Source organism: Liolophura sinensis, chromosome 6, assembly GCF_032854445.1.
Source record: "Liolophura sinensis isolate JHLJ2023 chromosome 6, CUHK_Ljap_v2, whole genome shotgun sequence".
NCBI lineage: Eukaryota > Metazoa > Mollusca > Polyplacophora > Chitonida > Chitonidae > Liolophura > Liolophura sinensis.
The window spans coordinates 62,329,870-62,353,109 of record NC_088300.1 but is presented as its reverse complement, the minus strand read 5'-3'; the positions used below and the strand labels follow the sequence as shown (position 1 = coordinate 62,353,109).

The 23,240-nt window shown below is 38.0% G+C and overlaps 1 protein-coding gene across 1 annotated transcript; it reads left to right on the top strand.

The window, feature by feature from the left end:
* Positions 1-2,835: 2,835 nt before the first annotated feature.
* Positions 2,836-22,691, top strand: LOC135468255 (uncharacterized). The gene is made up of 23 exons (XM_064746401.1): positions 2,836-2,946; positions 4,104-4,253; positions 4,931-5,090; positions 5,791-5,925; positions 7,025-7,106; positions 8,040-8,115; positions 8,221-8,291; positions 9,086-9,164; positions 9,719-9,837; positions 10,280-10,410; positions 11,663-11,736; positions 12,589-12,767; positions 13,266-13,381; positions 14,051-14,213; positions 14,635-14,715; positions 15,996-16,088; positions 17,936-18,043; positions 18,695-18,847; positions 19,684-19,809; positions 20,693-20,883; positions 21,251-21,354; positions 21,858-21,951; positions 22,175-22,691. Exons 1-23 carry the CDS (start codon positions 2,904-2,906, stop codon positions 22,218-22,220), a joined length of 2,574 nt encoding a protein of 857 aa, XP_064602471.1. The 5' UTR covers positions 2,836-2,903; the 3' UTR covers positions 22,221-22,691.
* Positions 22,692-23,240: the final 549 nt, after the last annotated feature.

The following is a 23,240-nucleotide window of genomic DNA, read 5'->3' as shown; positions in this document are numbered from 1 at the left end:
AGAGATAATTAAAGGTATAAATATATGCCTAGGAATCAGAAGTTAACCTTTGTCACACATGTTACATAATTTGTTCTCAGATATTCATCACCACACACACACACATATATATATATATACATACATGTGTTTGGACATGTAATAACAAAAATTGCACCTTCTATTATATGGCAGTATATATAGTGTCATATCTCAGTTGATTGTAACTTTCTATTATATGGCAGTATATATAGTGTCATATCTCAGTTGATTGTAACTTTCTATTATATGGCAGTATATATAGTGTCATATCTCGGTTGATTGTAACTTTCTATTATATGGCAGTATATATAGTGTCATATCTCAGTTGATTGTAACTTTGATTGATTATATTCTGTGCAATGTTCACATTGAAATAGATTTATGTATGCTTTGTTAAGGCAATCACCCACCCTCTCTTTCCAGTCAAGAAAAAAACATGTAGTCTTGTTTTGAAATCATAATTTTTCAGTGGTTTGTACAGACACATGGGTATTAGGCCTATATCAGTTATCAGAATTTAAAATATTGGTCCCTAGCATGTATATACTTGTCTAAATTTGTACTGATTTTACCCTAACATTTTAGGATTTTTGGGTTTTTTTTTTTTTGTAACAATATAATTTGAGCTTCTTTTCTTTTGAAAAAAAGCCTGTGTCTTTTAACATCAGGTAAAGGGACAAGTCATGATTCTGGCTTAGGCAGCTCTTCATGACGTTTGATATTAAAAAATCTTCATGCTGTCCCAAAATATCTTTTCCATCACCAGGTGTGACATCAGATCTGTAAGTTGTACATGTTTTGAATGTAGATTTAATAAGAGATCTGTGGAATGTAAAACAATAAGGTAAACATTTTTATTATTTATTACAGTATTTTATGTTTGAACTCCATAATAAACTGTATATTTGTATTTATCAGAAATACATAAAGGTGCTCAAAATCTACTGGTGTTTTCGGTGTGATATTCTTCGGATAATCTGCATATTTTGGCATTTTTTCTTGCCTTGGATGGTTCTTAAAGGAATACATAATCGACACCAATTGGCTGAAAGTGGAGATAGGGTTTCCTGGGTTAAATCTTCCAGCCTTAGTCCCACTTGAATAAACGTACTGTATCTAAAATTCAGCTTAAGCATAGCCTGGACTTGGCTATCTCTCACACCAGCCAATGAGACTCGATTCTTTGCCCCTTCAAGATTATTATGTTGTTTATAATGAAGTCTATACATGTACATGTACCCCCCACTGCTGTGGCTGAAGCTGTATGAAATTGGTAGGTTTATCTGCTCTGACTGGGAAGGGTAGTTTCTTCTTGGCTGACTGTCTGGTTTCCTCACTGACTCTGTCTGGTCTCCTCACTGGCTCGATCTGTTTGCTTTCCTCCCCCTAATTCCACTTGAGAGCATGGTCATATCAAGAGATATTCCTCAGTACCAATGAAATAAAAATTACATCATTGATATAAATCAACACATAGAAAGAAAACGCAACACAGTTACGAAACCAAGCGTATGCATGCATCAATAAAATATCCCACAGTGCTGAAAAAGCTTAGGTTTTGTGATGTTATGAAACCAAGTATCGCAGCTTAAAGTGCGCAAAATTATGCGCATTAATAAAATAAAAAGCACCACCATATCATCAGTTATAACCAATCGGGCACAAGTTATTTCTGTAACTCTTTCTTTTGGGATATTTTTTTTTTTTTGCTGACATCATGGACACTGTTATGCCTTTCAGCCATATGAGCTTGGCGTACGAGTGTCATGTTATGCCTTTCAACCATACGAGCCTGGGGTACAAGTGTCATGTTATGCCTTTCAGCCATATGAGCTTGTGGTACGAGTGTCATGTTATGCCTTTCAGCCTTATGAGCCTGGCGTACAAGTGTCATGTTATGCCTTTCAGCCATATGAGCCTGGCGTACAAGTGTCATGTTATGCCTTTCAGCCATATGAGCTTGTGGTACGAGTGTCATGTTATGCCTTTCAGCCTTATGAGCCTGGCGTACAAGTGTCATGTTATGCCTTTCAGCCATATGAGCCTGGCGTACAAGTGTCATGTTATGCCTTTCAGCCATATGAGCTTGGGGTACGAGTGTCATGACAGGTTTCTGGTTTATATGGTCTTACCAAACACATCAGAATAAATTAACTGTGACCATTAAAATCTGTTTCCACTCCTCTTCCGAAAAAAAATGAAGGTTAGGTATTATTAGGATATTCTTTGTAGAAGTTGTGTGTGTAAGTAGCCTACACATTAAGTAGCCTACACAGGAATGATATTAATAATAATTATATATAGTGACATTAAGTGTTAGGGACTTCCGTGGAATCTCTTGATCTCACTGTTGGTGATACCGGTACATAGAATAAAGATTTAATGTTAAGAATTTGTTAATTCAGCTTATGTTTTCTTCCCAAATATTCTTTAGTTTGAACATAAAAAAAAATTATATTCTGGCCCTGCTGAAACTATACTCGTACCGGTATTTAACTGGCAGAGAAACTTACTAGTTTAACACACCAAACACAAAGTGTAAAATTCTTGATACGGGCAATTGTCGAGAATATTACAGTGTAATATTCGTCTCTCATAAAAAAATATAATTCCTCCTATATTATTATGGGACTGGAATTACCTGAAGGTTTATAGGCTGAATAAAGGCCCATAAAATTCCATCCAAATATCTGTGAACTGTGCAGTTAATGTAAAGTACATATGCACTGCGTTTAAGCTTTAGCACTGTGCGCAGCGTATGAACGTTGCATAGCAACAGTACACAAGATGGCGGCTACTAGGTGCTTGGCTTGGCATAACGTTTGTCTGATAGTATAGTGAGAAATTCGTTGTATTATCAATAAAAACAATTATTTGTGACAATGGACCAGAAGAAAATATCGATTCTAGATGGACATTCCCCAGGTAAAAACTTTGACATACGATTTGCTTTTGACTTGAATGTGTGAATCTCATTTTCCAAACAGACTGCAACAACAACAACTTTAATGTCAGATCTTGCTCTTCAGTTTATTTTGCTGTCAATCTATATGCACATTACTCGTCATTGTTTAAAAGCAAATAACACAAAATATGACACTTCCATGACTGGGCTATACACAGAGATTATATAGCTCTGAATTCTACAGGTACCTTTGCTTACACTGCAGCAGAGCTATGAAACCTTACATTTACTTTTCTCGGAGTAGTACCAAAGTTCTTCTGTCTTACTTCTCAGGCACTTATTTTTTGTCTCACAAATACGCACTGTACAGTTTCGGCGATGAATGTTGAGATTAGCATTCAGCAAAGGAATAAAGGTGAGGCCACCAAAACTGTAGCGCACATATTTGTCTGTACCATTACTTATGAAAGAGACACAAAATAAGTGCCTCAGGTGCGAGTACTCCAAGAAAAGTAAATATGCGGTTTCATAGCTCTGCTTCACGGGCAGGAGGCAGTGGTAAGCAGATGATGTGAAAGATGTTCTGGCTGAGAAGTGTTTGATTATAACCAGAAAATTATAGTACCGGTATCAAGTGCTAGACTAGAGAACAATCTACATAGCAGATGTTAATTGTGAACTTCATCAAAACATGACTATGGACTTAAGAGACTGTGAGGCAGAGTTTTATGTTAACTCCCATGTTATTTAGCTAGGAAGTCCTGCTATATCTCATGTGACTTGTCAAAAATGTTAGGCAATGTTTGCTGACATTACCAGTTACCTGTTCCTGATGTCACCATGTTCCCGAGGCACAAACGAGCCCCCTTCACCTTCAGGAAGTTCTTAAGTTCACAAACACTCAGTTCCTCAATTTTTCTGTTAAACTTTTTTCAGTCAGCAATGCTGTAGTAAATGTCATCAAAGATAATTGTATGACGTACGTGGTCATATGGTACAATACAGCTAAATTTCTGCACCTTCAGCAATGAAACGTACAGTTTAAAGTCCAAACTCCCCTTTTACAGATGTGTCATCCACAACAGACATTGTTATAAATATAAATAATAGGTATAAAGGAGAGCTCATTGGACTTATTGCACTTCCAAGTAATTTCTGTCTTTTCTTTTTATTTCAGTGAACAAATACAAATTGTACTGTTTGGAACAGAGTGAGAGTGGGAGGTCTGCTGAACGTATTACTTTAGCTTTTCAGGCATTAGAGGAACTGGTACCAAATCTTGGTGTCTATACAAAAATCTTTGAACAGCTGAGAAATGATCTGTTTGGTATGTACAGAAGTTTACTTGTACTGATAATTGTTTATCATGAACTTTAAGCATGTATCAGAACAATATCATATAGCCCTACATGTTTCTTTGTTGCACTTTTGAATCTTTCAATTGCTTATAATAGCCAAGTCAAACTTAATAGATTTAAAAACGGAGGTTTTAGAATTTCTGTTGTCGTGAAATAGTCTCTGTGTATCACAAGTGTCAAGGGTTATATCAACAGTAAACTATTCTGTATATTATACTACCTTCCTTTTCTTTGTTCTTCCTTATTATGTTTCTTTTTTTTTTCACTTTGGTGGGCAAGTGGTTAGAGCACCCGCCACGCAGGCCTCCGATCAAACCTGGGTGTGATGGGTCATACTAAAGACTTCAAAAATGGGATTTGTCGCAGCCTCACTAGGTGATCAGCACTGAGACGTTAGAACAAGGAAACAGGGCTGGTTGGCTCAGTGTCAGTATAATCTGACAGGATGGAGTGTCATGTGTAGTGTCTCTGGCATGATACTTCATTTTCCTTCACTCGCTTTACCACAGGAAGACACAGTGTTTATATACACACAGAATGTCCCCTCATTTTTTAATATTGCTGAAAAATTGTTAAGTACGATGAAAAACAATAAGCATACCTATTGTGTGTTGTTACCTATATGTTGTTTCTGTTCGCCTTAAAGATGCTGTATATAGTGATCAGTTCACTGGGACAACCCAAGGTGGTTCAGGAGAGGGGTGTATCCAGAAGATCCCATTCTTTTCACTGGTAAAGGATGTATATACTGCTCGGGACATTAAGGCTGATGAGCTAACAGAGCAATTGGAGACAGTCAAAGAAAGGTGAGCTTAAACATATCATACAATAATTATCATATTGAGAATAGTCAAAATCTTGGCCAATACTGGTCGTACCTGTCTGTCTGTGATGTGTGGGATTATGAAGGTAAAAGTTTTTGTTGCATGGAAATTTAAATAATGGAAATTTTTTTGCTCAGACTATTTACATTTATTTTGGGGAAATTAGTACTTAGTATCCATTTTATACATTCATACTTTGTTTAAATATCAAGCCATTTCATTATTCATGTACTGTACTAATATGTTGGCTGGCTTCCTCTCCGGCTGTACGTGGGAAGGTCTTCCAGCATCCTGCGGATGGTTGTGGGTTTCCCCCGGGCTCTGCCCGGTTTCCTCCCAACATAATGCTGGCCGCCGTCGTATAAGTGAAATATTCTAGAGTACGCTGTAAACACCGATGAAATAAATAAATAAATACTACTATGGCTTGACTTGGGCCTTTTAAGAGGGTGTATATATGGTAAATGTCAAAGACAGTGTTAGAGGCCCCTTTTTTATATACATGTATGTATATTAAGTATAATTTCATATCACAAAAAACTGTATCACTCAAAATTTTCTTAATACTCCATGTATATCTGGAGAAGATTTGGCAAACAGTATCCTAGCTCTGTCATTAGAAAGCCAAAGATACAAGTATACTAATAGATATCTATTTCAGCCGTGGTAATGATAATTTCAGACTTTTCGATAAGCACAAGCAATTTGAGAAGAGTCAAGAACATGTGTCTGAGCTGAAGCAGAAAATTGCAGAGCTGGAGGAACAAGTGAGCGGGCTGGAAGAGAACCTGTCAGATCAGAAGGAAGAGAACATGCAGTAAGAGTTCACATTGGAGGGTCACTCTTCAAGCACCCCTAGTTAATGCATGTTTGAAATAATACTAGAGTAAACTTTCTGACCTAATTTATACACTGATGTACCATAGTCGACTTGCTGTACTGTTATTAGAGAAGTAAAGATACTCGTGAACGACCTATGAGTAACAAGTGATGTCATTGTCGCACAGTCTAATTGATTTTTTTATGAGCTGACTGTTTGCATATGAAATGAAAATGAAAACAATCTACTCATGGGGCATTTGTCTGTTGTAGCATCAATTTTTGTTTGCATAACGTAGAACTTGAAATTAAGCCAAAAAAACATAATTTGACAGTGGCATGTATTTTATGCATATAGCACTATGTGATAATGAGCAGCTAGCATACAGGCAACATATAGTTTTTATGTAAACATGTATACAGTGCTCAGAGTGTTTGTATGTCAATCTTCATTTACATGTATGTGACCTGTGACTTCATGAGAATATAGCATTTTTAATCCTATTTATACTCGGTGAGCACCTGGCTCATGAGCACATATCATTATTGTATCTCGTTGATGAGGAGCTTAACCTCTCTTTTATACCCAATACAAAGTTATTGGGGAGGAGGGTATACAAGAATACCTCTCTGACCCTCTGTAGACATGATTCTATTAATGCAAGTCCTTTTATTTACTGCACCAATTTCTGTGAAAATACATCTTTCCCATCATCTGAACTTGAGCATTTTTAATTTTCATGACTTTCTCATTAACACTTAAAACTCACCCCCCTTTAGGTACTTAGAGGTTTGCACATCTGAATTTGTTCAAACAACTCCTTTGAATGTACTGCACAAATTAGCATGAAATTTTGCATACATAAATCTACTTGGCCTTCCTATCAGTGTGACCTAAACTTGTGTTTTCTTAATTTTTATGAAAATCAGTTCAATATTAAAAAAATAGTTACCCCTGGACATGCTGGGGATCTGGGTACTGTTTCAGATGTCGAACAGGATTCATTCTATATTAAGTTTCCAACACGCTTAATCACAGACATCAATCTTTATGATCTGTCTGAATTGATATCCTGAAAGTCTCATTTATTGATCAGGTTAGAGCAAGTGATGGGAGAGGAGGAGAAGAAGGCATTGAATGTACAACAACAGCTGCACTCAGACATCACAGAACTTCAGGTAAACACGTTCATGGTATAAAGATTGAACACATGCAGTGTGTCCAGCCATGTGGAATTTGCAGTTTAATGCTGTGTGCCCATACTGTATTTGACGTGTTGATATGTCATGGCAAGTCCTGCTCATGCTTGCTTACTCTCCGGCCATATGTGGGAAGGTTTGCCAGCAACCTGCAGATGGCCGTGGGTTTCCCCTGGGCTCTGCCAGGTTTCCTCCCACCATATTACAGGCCGTCATTAAATTGAGTGAAATATTCTTGAGTATCAATAAAATAAATAAAAATTTATGTTATAGCCATTCAGGTCCATGGAAAAATTCAGCCTCAACCCAAGCTGACCAAGTAATATACAAGCTTGTACTTCATATACCTAAATATTGTAAATCTTCAACCTTTTCAACCACTAATGCACTTTTTTCAATGGAATTAATGTATGCGTATATGAAAAAAATGATGCTAACTTAATGATTTGTTTGTGGCATTATAGACACAAGCTTCATAAAACTGTGCAAATTATTTGTCTACACCTCTTAGTTTCCCAGAATATTTCAAAATATCGGTTGCACAGGCGATTAAAAGGTTGAAGAATTAGAATAGTCGTGTACCAATCCATGTGCAGCATGTTTAAATTAGGAACTAGCTTGTAACAGACAAGACCTTTAGGTCAGATTGTCATATATTTGCACCTTGTTGTCAAGCATAGATTTAACCAGAATTTGAAATCAGGCTGTCTCATTTCCAATTTTCTGCTATTCTCACTATCACTCCAATGTTAATTTAGTCAAAATAAGGCGTCTCAAAGACACACACCCCTGGCTAAACCTATACAAAATCATTAAAACAATAAAAGTATGTCAGGTTGAAAATTCTGAAATTCTCAAAGGTTTTAACATTACTGTAATGTGACTAGCCACATTTTATTCATTGCATTTTAGGAAGCTCTGGATGAGGCTAGAGCAGAGGTTAACTTCCTCCAGCAGTACAAGAATGGCTATGACAACCTGCAAGATGGTAAGTCTCAAGTGGAGGACTTTTAAGTTGAAGGAACGTCCAGTGAATGTCAATATGTTGTCTGTTCCCTGTGTATATATAGCAGATGTTTAATTCTTTTCTCAGCCTTCACAGAGAGGATGGACAGTGAGGATTATCCTCCTAGGAAACCCAAAGCAGTTATCTCCACCAAGAGGGTAGGTTTTCTTGTAAAGATGAAATTAATGTTAAGATAGCACATATAATTGTCATCAGTGTTTTTAATTTAAGTATTTAAATACATTCAGCATTGAAGAATAAAATGAAGATGCAATATTTTATGTGTCAAAGATTTATTCACTTTATTCAAACCAGTGTAATAAATTCAGTGTAATATTACAGTGCTAAATAAAGTATATATGAAAAGTTTAAGCTGTTTTAACAACTTTAATCAACATGTGCTTAATGTGTGTCAAGAAAAACTGGATATGCATTTTTTTCTTTTCTTTTTGCAAAGAATGTGAAACTAGTATTTTGTGAATAACTTTTTACACGAAACTGTCAGTTTGAAATTTAGAAGAAAACCTCATTTTATATTTTAATGAAGCATTTGTCACTTGATTTTCTGCTGCTAAATTTGATCACTGGACTCCAGCCAGATCTTACATGCATCTCGTAGATAAAGATTGAGAATTAGTCGAAACAAGTGACTTAAATTTACCTCTACCACTCCATCACTATGTGGATTTGTTTGTTATTGATTGTTAAGAAAACCTGGCTTTGATCGATCAAGTGGTATACAGGTTTTCTCTTGTAATTTCATTCCCCTTATGTGTGTAGGCTCTGTTTGTAATACTGTATCCATTTGCCATATGTGTGTAGGCTCTGTATGTAATACTGTATCCATTTGCCATATGTGTGTAGGCTCTGTATGTAATACTGTATCCATTTGCCATATGTGTGAAGGCTCTGTATGTAATACTCTATCCAGGTTCTCTCGCTGTTGTTTCAGGCCAACCTTATATCCAGTATACAGTCAGCCCAGAAGCTAGAACAGCAGTTACTGAGTGTACTGAATGCTACAGTAGAAGGTAAAGGTTCCTCTAAAGAAAAGTATCTGCTGCAGATGATTTTGTTTATTTATATATTTCATTGGTGTTTTACACTGTACTCAAGAAGTTTTCATGTATATGACCACACTCAGCATTTTTGGTGGGAGGGAATCAGGCAGTGCCCGTGGAAATCCCATGATTCTCTGCAGGGTGCTAGCAGACCGTCCCATGTACAACGGGACATGAATACTTCTGCAGATAAATGACATTATACAATTCCATGTATGACATGTGTCATTTTAGACAGTGTATAGTTTAATGGTTATGTTGTGCACAAAAGCTCTTTTTTAACCAGCGTAAGTACATGTGTACATGCATGCATGTGCTGTTATCATCACGTAAAAACTTCGCAAATATTACACTTTTCCATGGAAACCTAAAAGTTGATGAATAATGACCAAACTTTTAAACAATAGTGTGATTTAGCACAATATGTTTATACTGTGATACCAATTTTGACACAGTTGGAAGATGTACACTTATCTTCTATTGTAATTTTAATAATATATCCATGTTTTTGTTTCCTTTTTAAGAATTTGACAGTTTTATGGAGGAGCACAAAAGTGAGTTAATAGAGAAGGAACTTCATGATGAGCTGACAGAAAGTGAAATGGTGTTACAAGAGATGGAAATAGACCAGGCTGACCAGCAGGTACGTGTACCGATTTCACCTAAAGTTTAGAATATAAAATGCACATAGAGAAGCACGTAATGGCCTTAAAAGTAACACTTAGCTTTTTACGATCACGATTTTATTTATTTATTTAATTGATGTTTTACACCGTACTCAAGAATATTTCACCCATACGATAGCATCAAGCAGTATGGTAGGAGGAAACCGAGCATAGCCCATACAAAACCCACAACCATCTGCAGTATGCTGAGAGGCCTTCAGAGAGGAAGATCAAGCAATAACTGGACTTCAGCTCACATTGGTGAGAGGCTCTTGGGTCATTGCATTCCAGTTCTTTTCTCTGTAACATTATTACATTTTGCATGAGATCAAGTGCATGCATTGTATGTCATTTTACACCATTGATAGTTTTGATGGTGAGAACACATAAAGTAGTTCCATCTATTTGTTGTTATTTTAGCTTCAGATAATGCAGATCCGCTTCAAAGACTCTGTGGAGGAGATGAACAATGAACTGTCCCTCACACGCAAACACATCCTGATGTTACAAGAACAGTTACAGATCATGGAAGAGAACAAACCAACACTTCAGTAAGTACATTGACCTGCTTTGGGAGAACAAACCAACACTTCAGTTAGTACATTGGCCTGCTTGGGGAGGACAAACCAACAGTTCTGTAAGCACCTTAGCCTGCTTGGGGAGGACAAACCAACATTTCAGTAAAAACATTAGGTTGCTTGGGGAGGACAACCCAACACTTCAGTAAACACATTAGGGTGCTTGGGGAGGACAACCCAACACTTCATTAAGTACATTGGCTTGCTTGGGGAGAACAACCCAACACTTCAGTTAGTACTTTAGCCTGCTTGGGGAAAACAAACCAAGACCTCATTAAGTACCTTAGCCTTCTTGGGAATGACTAACCAGCACTTCAGTAAGCATGTAGCGTGCTTGGGGAGGAGAGTCCAACACTACATCAAGTACATTAGCCTGCTTGAGGAGGACAAACCAACACATCAGTAAACATTAATCTGCTTGGGGAAAACAAACCAACACTTCAGTAAGCACATTAGCCTGCTTGGGGAGGACAAACCAACACTTCAGTAAACATTAACCTGCTTGGGGAAAACAAACCAACACTTCAATAAGCACATTAGCCTGCTTGGGGAGGACAAACCAACACTTCAGTAAGCATTGACCTGCTTGGGGAAAACAAACCAACACTTCAGTAAGCACATTAGCCTGCTTGGGGAGGACAAACCAACCCTTCAGTAAGTACATTAGCCTGCTTGGGGAAAACAAACCAACACTTCAGTAAGCACATTAGCCTGCTTGAGGAGGACAACCCAACACTTCAGTAAACACATTAGCCTGCTTGGGGAGGACAAACCAACACTTCATTAAGTACATTAGCCTGCAAATTAATGCACTAGTAAGTACTGCTACAGGTGTGGAAACAGAACATAGCAGCACTTTAGTAAGTACAGCAGTTACAAATCCTTGAGGAGCTCTAACTAACCAAGATTTAAGAAGTTTCGGACAGTAACATGTCCCCAGAACTTAACATCATATTTTTGTCAAATATTTTAGCCTGAAATGCATACAATTCACAGAAATGATTTCTTCTACACATGAACCTGTAAAAATGTGAAAAAAACTTTGTGTTGAAGTGCTAACCACTTTTCTAAAAGGAAGATTGGTTTTAATTTTGTTCTGTGGTTCAAAGAGTTTGGTTTTCCTTATCTACAGGTTAAATGTATTCAAGACCCCTGAAATAATGTCTAATAATATACATGTAGCATCTTATACTGTGTCTTAAACGATGCTTTTTTTTTTTTTTAGTCGAATGAAGGAGGGCCGAAAAGTCTTAACAAGTAGAAATGAAGAAATGACTTCAGAACGATATAACAGAGAAGGTATTCCACAAGACATCTGACTCATTCATGTGTCCTATGCACATACGTGAATAAGTTGTCTGCATGCTGTTTATATTGTATACATACAAATAATATTACATAATTCTTAGATAATTTTTCGAATCAATTTTCAATTTACTATAATCCAGTTGTATTAATTTTAATTGGAATTTCATATTAACTGTTTATTCAATATCTGATTTAATCTTATTTTAAAGGTTATATCCTTTTTTTAAACCGTTACACATGTGGCCTTACCCGACTCATCTCTGTTATTATCTCCCTTTATTTGTTTATGTATGGAACACAAATATATGTGTGTATAATAACTCCTCACAGTATACACTGACTTATTCCACTACAGTATACATGTGTATAAAATGTGTATGTAGAGTCCGTGAAAAGCTTCCTCAGTTTGTATGTATGAGTGAGATGGCTTTTACTGCCCTTCCCACCTGTTGCTGGTTCAGCTGCGACTTTAAGCCACAAGGTTGGTTAGGCAAATGGGTGTGATTAACTCCAGGCAACCTAGCCCTCTATAACCATAAGTTTGATTACAGACATTGAGGTGAACAATCTTTAAAAGAATGTTAAATGCCACATATTGTTCCTTATGGTGGGAAAGTTCCTATTTACACCTCATTTATTCTGCTGCCTCACTGGAACATAACATGAAAGACACCAGAACATGACTCCCATCCTATAGATTGGTCTCCCTTTTTACAAAGCATTCGCTCTTACAGCAGTCTCTATTACACCAGGTAATTATGCATTAGAAGGTGGATCTATTTTTATTGCTTTATTTGTGATACCCATGTTTGGCTGACAGGCAGTTTTGTATTTGTTGCTCAGAGTCTGTTCTTTCGGCGGGGCTGGACCATGAGGATGAGGAGGATGAGATGATGGATCCGTTCATCCCCCAGGAGAGGGTCTTCAGTAAATACGCTGCCATGATGTACACCAGCAACAATGGAGGCAAGACATTTCATGAATTCAAGGAGGCCCATTTCTGTGCCAGCTGTGGAGAGAAGGTCTGTATAATCAGTCAGAGATAGGTGGTTAACTATCATTTCAGTATATGTGCTACAATTTGTCTAGTGTCCCCGGACAGTGATGGGAATAATGGAGTATTATCTTGTTGCTGTTTAAAATTGGATTCTCCAAGTAAATGTGCTTGTTAACTGAATTATAAAAACTGTGTAAGAAAAGTGTTTTGTGCCATTTAGAACTGAATTGATGATCATACAATGATTCCATTCAGTGCCAGTCAATCAGAAATATACATAGCAAAATGTTTGGTCTCATGTACAGGTCATTTAACATTTCTTGAAAATGTTTTTGTAATAAAAAAAGTAGTGAAATCTCTATCTATTTTCAAAAATTATTATAATCAGGTTTATACAAGTGCATATCGACTTGAAAAAAATATCCTTCATACAATATCTTGCAGCAGCATGTAGTGCCACAAGACAGAAATGTGTGATTATCAAGTTCTAAAATCATAGATGCATTAACGGTGTATGTTTCAGACAGTGGTGTGTCCCCACAAGCTGGGAGGTGGAGATAAAGTTATGGTATTACCCCATGGCTGTACCCACATCAAAGTGGCCAGACCTAATGTCAGAATCAACAGGGATATGGTCGAGTACGCTGAGACAGTTAATTAACCTTGTGATGGTTGGATTGAAACTGTTATGAATCTGATTAATATTGGTTGCCAAGTAAAACTGGAGCAGTATAACAGCATGCAAGGAAAGTTGTAACTGATTGTGTATAACTAGGTGTGGCTGCACCAGTTTCATGTTTTTCTTTTGAGTTATTTCAGTATGTCCATTGACCCATTTTTTCAAAGTATATAGAGTATAAAAGTGAATGGTAGCTACCATGGGAAAGCACATTAAAAAGAAATGTTGTTTGGGTAGGAATTTATTATCCATGTAGGGATCCATTTAATCAGTAATTTATTCAGTATTCATTGTTTATTCAATATTCAGTAATGTGGCATAATTTCTGCTGTGTTTTAATGATGGACCATTTAATAGCCCACTATATATAAATCATCACTAAAACTGTAGCACTAATTCAGTCCCTTTTGTTGCACTGTGTTGATTACTCTGTGTTAATTGGGGTGTACAGCCATTGGATACTACAAAGGCACTCTTATTTTCAGTAAGATCTGAAAAGTGGGTACACATTTGAATCGTACTTGAAAGAGGTCACATGAGCAGGGAGAGAAATTACTCCAAGGACATGACGTGAATGAGTGACAGCAAATGGTTGCGTAATACAACATGTGTTATTTTATATCCTCCAGTGCCTTATTAAGACCAGAACCAAACTTTGAGATGGCTCCCTCCACCGCTGAGAGTCACATGTTGAGGAGAAGAGGGAGGGGCATGTCACGTGACAGTCTTATGACCCCGGGGTCATCAGACACTGTGGACAGTCCTTTGCTTGGGGGTACAGAGTCTGGGCTGGTATGATATCTGTTGTCTACAATTGTAATGTATGGACACGTATACACAGGTATCATATATCTTTGTTATACTAAATAAAGCCTGAAGTATCCTCCATGTTTGTGTAGAGGAACAGTAGTGGTACTTGTCTGTTGTGTTATATAATGTTTTACACTTACCGATTAAACATGTCAGTTGAACATGTTTTTTGATTGTTTTTGTTTGTTTTTAATGTTTTGTATGTGGTTTCAATGGTATGGAAATCATTTTTGTGAAAATTACACGAGTAACAATTTTTAATCTTTTATAGTGGTGATTAGTTTTATGTATATGTATAATTACATAGAACAGACTGTGTACGCAATATGATAAAAGGCCACTGCCAAGAAAGGCACTCATACATTGCTCAATTTTCTCATGTGCATAAACTTCCTAATTACAGATCCAACCAATGAACAGGCTGTGGGATGATTTTAAATCCAGGACATCTATGGAGAGGGCCATTCCCAGGCCTCTGTCTGTGGTAAATATATTAGACTTTTTCCAACTATATCAACATGTAAACAGTTTATCATGTCCACCATCTCCCTTTGCAGAAATTTAAGCTTGTCACAAACTATCCAACCATTAAACTATCTAAATGAGCTTGCTGAAGCTCCCTGCTAGCTTGCTGAAGCCCTCAGCTTGCTTACTGAAGCTCTTAGCTCGCTTTCTGAAGCTCCATGCTTGCTTACTGAAGCTCAGTGCTTGCTTACTGAAGCACCATGCTCACTTACTGAAGCTCCATGCTTGCTCACTGAAGCTCTGTGCTTGCTTATTGAAACACCGTGCTCACTTACTGAAGCTCTGTGCTCTCTTACTGAAGCTCCGTGCTTGCTCACTGAACCTCTCAGCTCATTTGCTGAAGCTCCGTGCTTGCTTACTGAAGCTCCATGCTAGCTTACTGAAGCACTGTGCTCGCTTACTGAAGCTCTGTACTCGCTTACTGAAGCTCCCTGCTTGCTTACTGAAGCTCTGTGCTTGCTAACACAGTTAAACCTCCCACTACCTAGCCCAAGGCCCCTACTAGCAGGCACAAGTTTCCCCCTGTCTGTCACATGCTCTCCAGTTAGCTTCTCCTCAGTTTTGCCATTAGCTAACGGGAGCTACCCACTTGCTAGTGGTCGCTCCCCGATAGTAACTATTAGTTAGTGTGACGTTACACTAGCTAGTACAAATTTCCCGCTTGTCACTGCTAGCTAGCACATGATTGAGTAGCTGCGACTGCTTCTTCCAAACCCTCAGCCATGCTGGACAGTCACCCGTATTAATTAAGTGCCCAATGGATGGAGGATCTAAAACCCTGTGAGTGCTTGTTCTAAATATATAAGCACCATGTTAAATGCAATTTGTGCAAGGTTGTGACACTTCTGTGAACAGAGCCCTAGACATTTTCCTTTGTTTATAGCGAACATTCAAATCTAGTTTATATATAAAACTGTGTATTGGTATGAAAAAAATAATGATTTTAGATATGCTTGTACTTATTGCCTGTGAAGTCGAATTTGTCACTTAACTGAGTACAGCTGAATATGGCCGTTCGCGCGCTAACATTCATTGAACATCACTTGTCTTTCAGCAATAAAGTGTCCATATCTGTAAACATTACATATGGGAAGGTTTGTCACTACTTTGTCAAAGATGGGTTTTTTATTACTCTGGTTTCCTCCACCCTAAAAGTTTACTGCCAATATGTTCTTGAGTGTCGTGTTAAACATCAGTCAAATAAATAAATAAACAATATTGGGTATGTGTGTGTTACAGGAGAGGACCTTGTCTCTGATGGAGCAGTTCTATGCTCAACTGTTATGGCAGGATGACTACGCGTCTGAGGAGGAAGGATATTACTCTATCAATGTGAGAAATGTTACAGTAACAGTACAACTACAGCTTAGCTTAGTCCAGAAATCTCCTGAAGATTACAGTTTGCCACATTCTAAACTGTGGCTTATATGCAGTCTTAATAATTATAATCTGCAAGCAATCTGCAGATTGTCGTGTCATTTTCCCAGACTCTGCTCGGTAAATTAATTTATTTTGCTCCCACCATGATGCTGGCTACCTTTGTATAAGTGACATATTCTTGTATATGGCATAAAAGAGAAATAAGAAAATTAATAAATAAGCCATTTGTGGTGACATACATACACATTCAGGTATATACATTTACATGGGAAAAAAGAAGAAAGGAAAGGGAGGATTTCCACTTCACCACACTATCTGCCTTTATTGGTCTCTTGCTTCAATAAAAATTAATTAATTTTACTGAAGCGTATGTCATTTTGCTCATTAATAATCACGCTTTCCATTGGTATCAAATAAGATGAGTCATATCAATGATGTGATTTGATTTATTTATTTGATTGGTGTTTTACGCCGTACTCAAGAATATTTCACTTATATGGCGGCGGCCAGCATTATGGTGGGTGGAAACCGGGCAGCGCCCGAGGGAAACCCACACTATCCGCAAGTTGCTGGCAAACCTTCCCACGTACGGCTTGAACTCACAGCGACTGCATTGGTGAGAGGCTCCTGGGTCATTTTGCTGCACTAGCGCGCTAACCAACTGAGCCACGGAGGCCCCCTATCAATGATGTGAAAATCGTCACTTTCTTCCCTTGTATCTTATGTATATGTATATGAAGAACCATTTCTATACCCATATATATGCCGCATGTGGTTAAGTTACATCCCATGGTTTGTGCCCCTGTGTATACTAATAGAAGGGACATTTGAAATAACTGATTAATTAACTCCTGAAAATCTCATTTGTTTTTGTCCATTTGAAGAAAGTTATGAAGACACAAATAATAATTTTACATCAGTGATGTGCATCTCAGAATAAAAAAGGAAATTTGCACAAATGGAAATTAAATTTGACAGTTTACTGATGTGTTGTTTATGTGCTTGTAGGATAACCTGTACAGGTTCATGAGGGAGAGATATCTGGATGATGCCATGTACCTAGCCACCTGTTGACAGTTTGCTGATGTGTTGTTTATGTGCTTGTAGGATAACCTGTACAGGTTCATGAGGGAGAGATATCTGGATGATGTCATGTACCTAGCCACCTGCTGACAGTTTACTGATGTGTTGTTTATGTGCTTGTAGGATAACCTGTACAGGTTCATGAGGGAGAGATATCTGGATGATGTCATGTACCTAGCCACCTGATGACAGTTTACTGATGTGTTGTTTATGTGCTTGTAGGATAACCTGTACAGGTTCATGAGGGAGAGATATCTGGATGATGTCATGTGCCTAGCCACCTGCTGACAGTTTGCTGATGTGTTGTTTATGTGCTTGTAGGATAACCTGTACAGGTTCATGAGGGAGAGATATCTGGATGATGTCATGTACCTAGCCACCTGTTGACAGTTTACTGATGTGTTGTTTATGTGCTTGTAGGATAACCTGTACAGGTTCATGAGGGAGAGATATCTGGATGATGCATGTACCTAGCCACCTGTTGACAGTTTACTGATGTGTTGTTTATGTGCTTGTAGGATAACCTGTACAGGTTCATGAGGGAGAGATATCTGGATGATGTCATGTGCCTAGCCACCTGTTGACAGTTTGCTGATGTGTTGTTTATGTACTTGTAGGATAACCTGTTCAGGTTCATGAGGGAGAGATATCTGGATGATGTCATGTGCCTAGCCACCTGTTGACAGTTTACTGATGTGTTGTTTATGTGCTTGTAGGATAACCTGTACAGGTTCATGAGGGAGAGATATCTCAATGATGATGTCATGTATCTGGCCACGCACGACTTCCTGTCATCACTCATAGAGTATCAAGCAACCAACAAGGTAATAACACCAGTATCAAGTAATCATACACAAAACTATAAATTTACCATATCTGTGAATATACAATACATTTTAAATGATCAGATAGATTTATTTATATATCAGGCTCTGTTACTCAGCTGTGGAGTATTATTTCTAATAATTAACATTGTTAAATGTAAGAGTAATAATTTATTTATTCAGTAATTAGAGTTACATGTATTTAGTATAGGATCAGTTTAATCTACTTTGAGTTTGTGACAAAATCGATCAGCTATAATCTAGTTGAAGCAAGGAAGAAGAAAGAAAACATGTGCTCTGTGTCCATACTCTCAATGAAATACACGTTAAACCCCAAGCACTCACTCCCTCACTCAATGAAATACACTTACAGTATAAAGGCTGATGAAAAAGTATTTATCTACCATAGACTCACTAACATACTGTATCACCTGTTATACAACACTTTACATTTTATACATGTATTTACTGCCTGCTGGTTTGGTTGGGTCTTCAAGTTGGGAGCTTCAAGTACCTACCAGATGCTGTTGTTTCTGATGTGTGGCTTCTTCCACTCTCAAAGCTGATGGATGATCATATAAATGTATATTCTTGTCTGGCTATTTTCGATCATCACCAACCATGTAGATAAATCAGTGCCTGTTTTTACAGATGGTGTTTTTACTCTGTCACGTGCTGGTGGGGAATCTGGATGCTGCCTGCCTAAGGTACGTCCTCCTCATGGCTGACTTCATCGACACAGTGGACTGGAGAGAAGTGGCAGACTTCAGGGCATTTGCCTCAGCTGTGTATCCTTTCCTTATTGTAAGACTTGTCAACAGCTGTTTTAACTTAATGTCAGGAGTTAAATTAAAAGAAAAGACTAGACCAAATGTACATATAGGCTTCAACAAAGTACCATATGTAAAGTTTAAAAAGATCAGCTTTTTATTTTTGTGATGTTGCATAACTGGGAAAGTGAAATCGTTCACTGTGATTGAGAAAATCAAAAGTGCTGCCATGTTATAACCTATCAGGCATGATTGAGTTATTTCTGTAATGAGAGACGGCAGCTGTTTTCACTGACATGAGGCAAACACTGTTCTGCCTCAGCTGTCAGCCATATGAGCATGGGGTACCATTGAAGCAATAATAGTGTTTTTGGTTGCTCTAATATGAATTATCACATGCCGTGGTAAAAATCAAGATTAAAAGTAGATATGTGCTAACTACACACATCAGAAACAAATAGCTGTGGCCATTTATGTCATTTTCCATCCCTGTTGTGAAATAACTATGACTATGTTATTTGTTATGTATTTCAGCTTATTGAAATATTTATATCAGTATATTTTATTTGCTGTTTTTTATGTACTTTTCAAACTTTTCAAAATTTGCACTGAAAATGGATAAAGCATTGAACCTTATGCTGACAATATGATTCATATGATAGCCCATCTAAGTGACCAGACAAGCATTTGTAATTTTTCTTGCAATGCCCTGAAATGTTCAGAGATTAAGATAATATTTACTGGTACAGAAGTACTTGAAGTTATGTTGCCTTTAAAGACAGAGGAAAAATTTGGAATTACTTTGATATTACCGTGAACACCTGGTGTTAAGTTAGCCTACATGTCACTGATATCCTCTTGTTTTCTCAGGAGGATGACTTGGAGACCCTACAGATGAGTTACACATCCTTCAGTGAGAACAAAATCTCATCCCAGCTTGTCTCTCAGTTCATTGTCAGCATCATACTGAAATACAGGGAACCTCGATTTTTAGATGTGAGTACCTATTCACACCTAATGGCCTCTGTGACCTAGTGGTTATTATCCTAATGCAGCACAATTTCTCGAAGGTCTCTCACCAATGCGGTTGCTGTAAATTGATTTTTTTTTTTTTGATTGGTGTTTTACGCTGTACTCAAGAATATTTCACTTATACGACGGCGGCCAGCATTATGGTGGGCGGAAACCGGGCAGAGCCCGGGGGAAACCTACGACCATCTGCAGGTTGCTGACAGACCTTCTCACATACGGCCAGAGAGGAATCCAGCATGAGCTGGACTTGAACTCACAGCAACCGCATTGGTGAAAGACTCCTGGGTCATTACGCTGCGCTAGCGTGCTAACCAACTGAGCCACGGTGGCCCCCTGTAAATTGAAGTCCAGGTCATGCTGGCTTCCTCTCCAGTCGTGTGTGGGATGGTCTACCACCAAACTGCCGATGGTTGTGGGAGAGCCAGGTTTCCTCAATTTCTATAATGCTGGCCGTATAATACTTGAAATATTCTTGAGTATGATGTGTAACTTCAGTCAGATAAATAAATAGATAGTATTCATGCCTAATGTATGAATGCACCTCCAAGGTTTAGTGGTTAGCATGCTAGTGCAGCACAATGACGTGGGAGCTTCTCACCAATGCGGTCACTGCGAGTCAAAGTCCAGCTTATTCTGGCTTCTCTCCAGCTATACGTGGGAAAGTCATCAACCTACAAATGGTCGTGGGTTTCTCTCCGTGGGCTCTACCCGCTTTCCTCCAACCACAGTGCTGATGGCCGTTATTTAAGTGAAACAATCTTGAGTATGGCATAAAACAGCAGTCAACTTAAACCTGTAATAAATGAACATGTAGATGAATTAAACTGGTGTGCATTTCTGTATGCAGATGGAGAGTAAGCTGCTGAGCCTACAGAGCCATGACAGTGGACTGATCAGCATAAAAGAGTTCATAGAGATGATGGACAATATCTTGCCCCTGTCCAGCGACAAACTGAGGCGCCGGCTCTTCTGGGAGGCAGAGCGCCAGAGCAGCATTGGTGGTTCAGCACAGCAGATCCCCATTCTCAGAGTGGCTCATATCCTTGGCACGACAGTATTGAAACAGGAAGTGGGATGGCTCTTGTGCTCTGTATTGGGAATCCTTAATCATTTCTGTTCATTTACTTGGTGTGATGTCAAAATTTGAGCACATTATGCTGGTGTGTGGTCTGGCAGTTGAACTGCGAAAGGTCGTGTTTTGTGCAGATTTCAAGAAATCTGCTTAAATGCCCTGAACCCCAGTTCATTGTGGAGGGGTGAGGGGAGGAGTGGGGTAGGAGGATATAATTTGGGAAGTAATTCTGATATTGACCTGATCACAAATTTTTGTTCACAGCATTTGTAACAGTGGATTTTCTGATTATCCTTCTTGTTAACACAAATAAATCCTTGACAACAATGTACAGATAGCCAGCTACCTGGGACTAGTACAGATTACATCTGTGGTGAAGGAGAATGTAAAGTCACAAGTGGAAGAGTGGCGAGACAGGCCATCTAGTGCTGGATCTGGTGAGACCTTTTGCTTTGTACATATATGCTTTTCTCACACACTCAAGTAGCCCAAGATCTTCACTGAGTATATATTGATTCAGATATAAAAAACTGAACCAAGGTGACACCAGTTTTATTTTGCGCTTTACGAGGAACTGACACTATAAAATGAAATTGACTATACACCTATTTATTTTGTTAGAGCTTAACAGTTTTTTTTTATACCCTCCTCAAACATTGAAAAGAAGATGCATTCTGCCTGTAAAACATAAATTTAAATTGCAAACTAGCTGTCCATAGAATTTCAGGTCTTTGCATACATTTACACATTGGTCATGTTTATGGATGACATAACATATAAAATGTCTATTAAACTAAAAATTCAGTTCCAAATGGCAAAACTGAGTGTTTTGTTATTATAGATATTGAAGTTCTTCTTGTACTTACTGAAATTCTATGCCAAATGGGAACAGTTGTATAGTCTTTCAGACTGACTGTTGCATGCTTATTTATTGTTTCAGTTCGGAGAGGTGGACAGGACAGCCAACTTGTACCTAGTGGAGAGAAGCTGTTGACAAGTACAGGCCTGCGCAATCTGGCTGCTAACATTGCCAGGTATGCTTTTATGGATAATCATGTACAATATTTTTATAGTGCTGAACACATCATCCACTGAAATTTTCAGGAAAGAGTGTACAGATGTGTGCAGCCTGTGGGGATGTCCCACATGCAGCTGTACTGCTTTTGAATAGACCGAACATGACAGTAGTACTATTGGTATTATTCATAAACCATTCATACATCGGATGTAATGTAAACCTCATATGTTTTTTAACAGGCGAGGCCGACACAGAGACCGAAGGATGCAGGACGACGATTGGTAAAGGGAGACAACTGCTGGGAGAGGCAACTGTTGGGGGAGACAACTGCTTGGAGAGACAACTGTTGGGGGAGACAACTGCTGGGAGGTTGTTGAGCTGGGTCAGTCTGAATGCCCCTTTCCTGCGACCAAAATCTTGTTGTCAAATGCTTTAACGAGGACGAGAAGTTTTGAAGTTTCGATCCATCATGACTAATTCAGATCATGTAATATTTATCTGTAGTAATAAAATTTATTTATTAAATCTGTTGCTTCCAGTGTTTCTGTGAAAGAATGCTGAAAGCGTCTAAGAAATAAAGATTTACTTTTTGCCGTAAAATACATTTGATATCTGCTGGAAGAAGAATGTTCCTACTGTTCTGTTTTCCCACATATATCAAATACATTTTACAGCAATATGCAGTTGCTTTCACAAAAATGTTATTCATCTGTTGCTGTTTAATTAAAACGACAATTTTATTTTGTGTATAATGGCCGAGCCAACTCTAAAATATCCAAAAATGGAATAAAAGTAAAACTGAAATCCAAGTTTTTATTTTATTTGATGTCCAATTTTTCATAATTTGTCTGATTTTATAGGTTTTCTGATCGTGTAAATACGTCTTTAACAGGACATGTTGCCAAGATAGTCCACATTTTCCATAAATTACATGATTTTCAAGTCTTTGACACTGAAACAAGATTTATTCTGCCTGTAAAACAACAATTGATAATGATGTGGCCTAAATCTTCATTCCTATGCACATAAGCAGGAATGGTTGGGCCGGCGTCGTGTCTGGTGTCTTCAGTATGATGTTAAACCCCAAGCAAGCATTCATTCATTCCAAAGTGTAGAACCTAGCGATTCTAACAAAGATGGGAGGGAATGCAAGCCTTTGAATACTCGTAATGGCTTATTTAAATATCAAAACTTCATTTTAACGAAGCTTGCCGTAATCTTGACCAGTTTTTGCAGCATCCATTTTGACAACTGTGTCCGAGTTGTTTACCTTTTGATTGATGACATCAGTAGTAACATGTACAT

Coding starts and splice junctions, on each gene's coding strand:
- LOC135468255 (XM_064746401.1), top strand. CDS start 2,904: ATGGACCAGAAGAAAATATCGATTCTAGATGGACATTCCCCAG. Junction 8,292..9,085: donor CAGTTATCTCCACCAAGAGG/GTAGGTTTTCTT, acceptor CTGTTGTTTCAG/GCCAACCTTATATCCAGTAT. Junction 21,952..22,174: donor CTGGCTGCTAACATTGCCAG/GTATGCTTTTAT, acceptor GTTTTTTAACAG/GCGAGGCCGACACAGAGACC.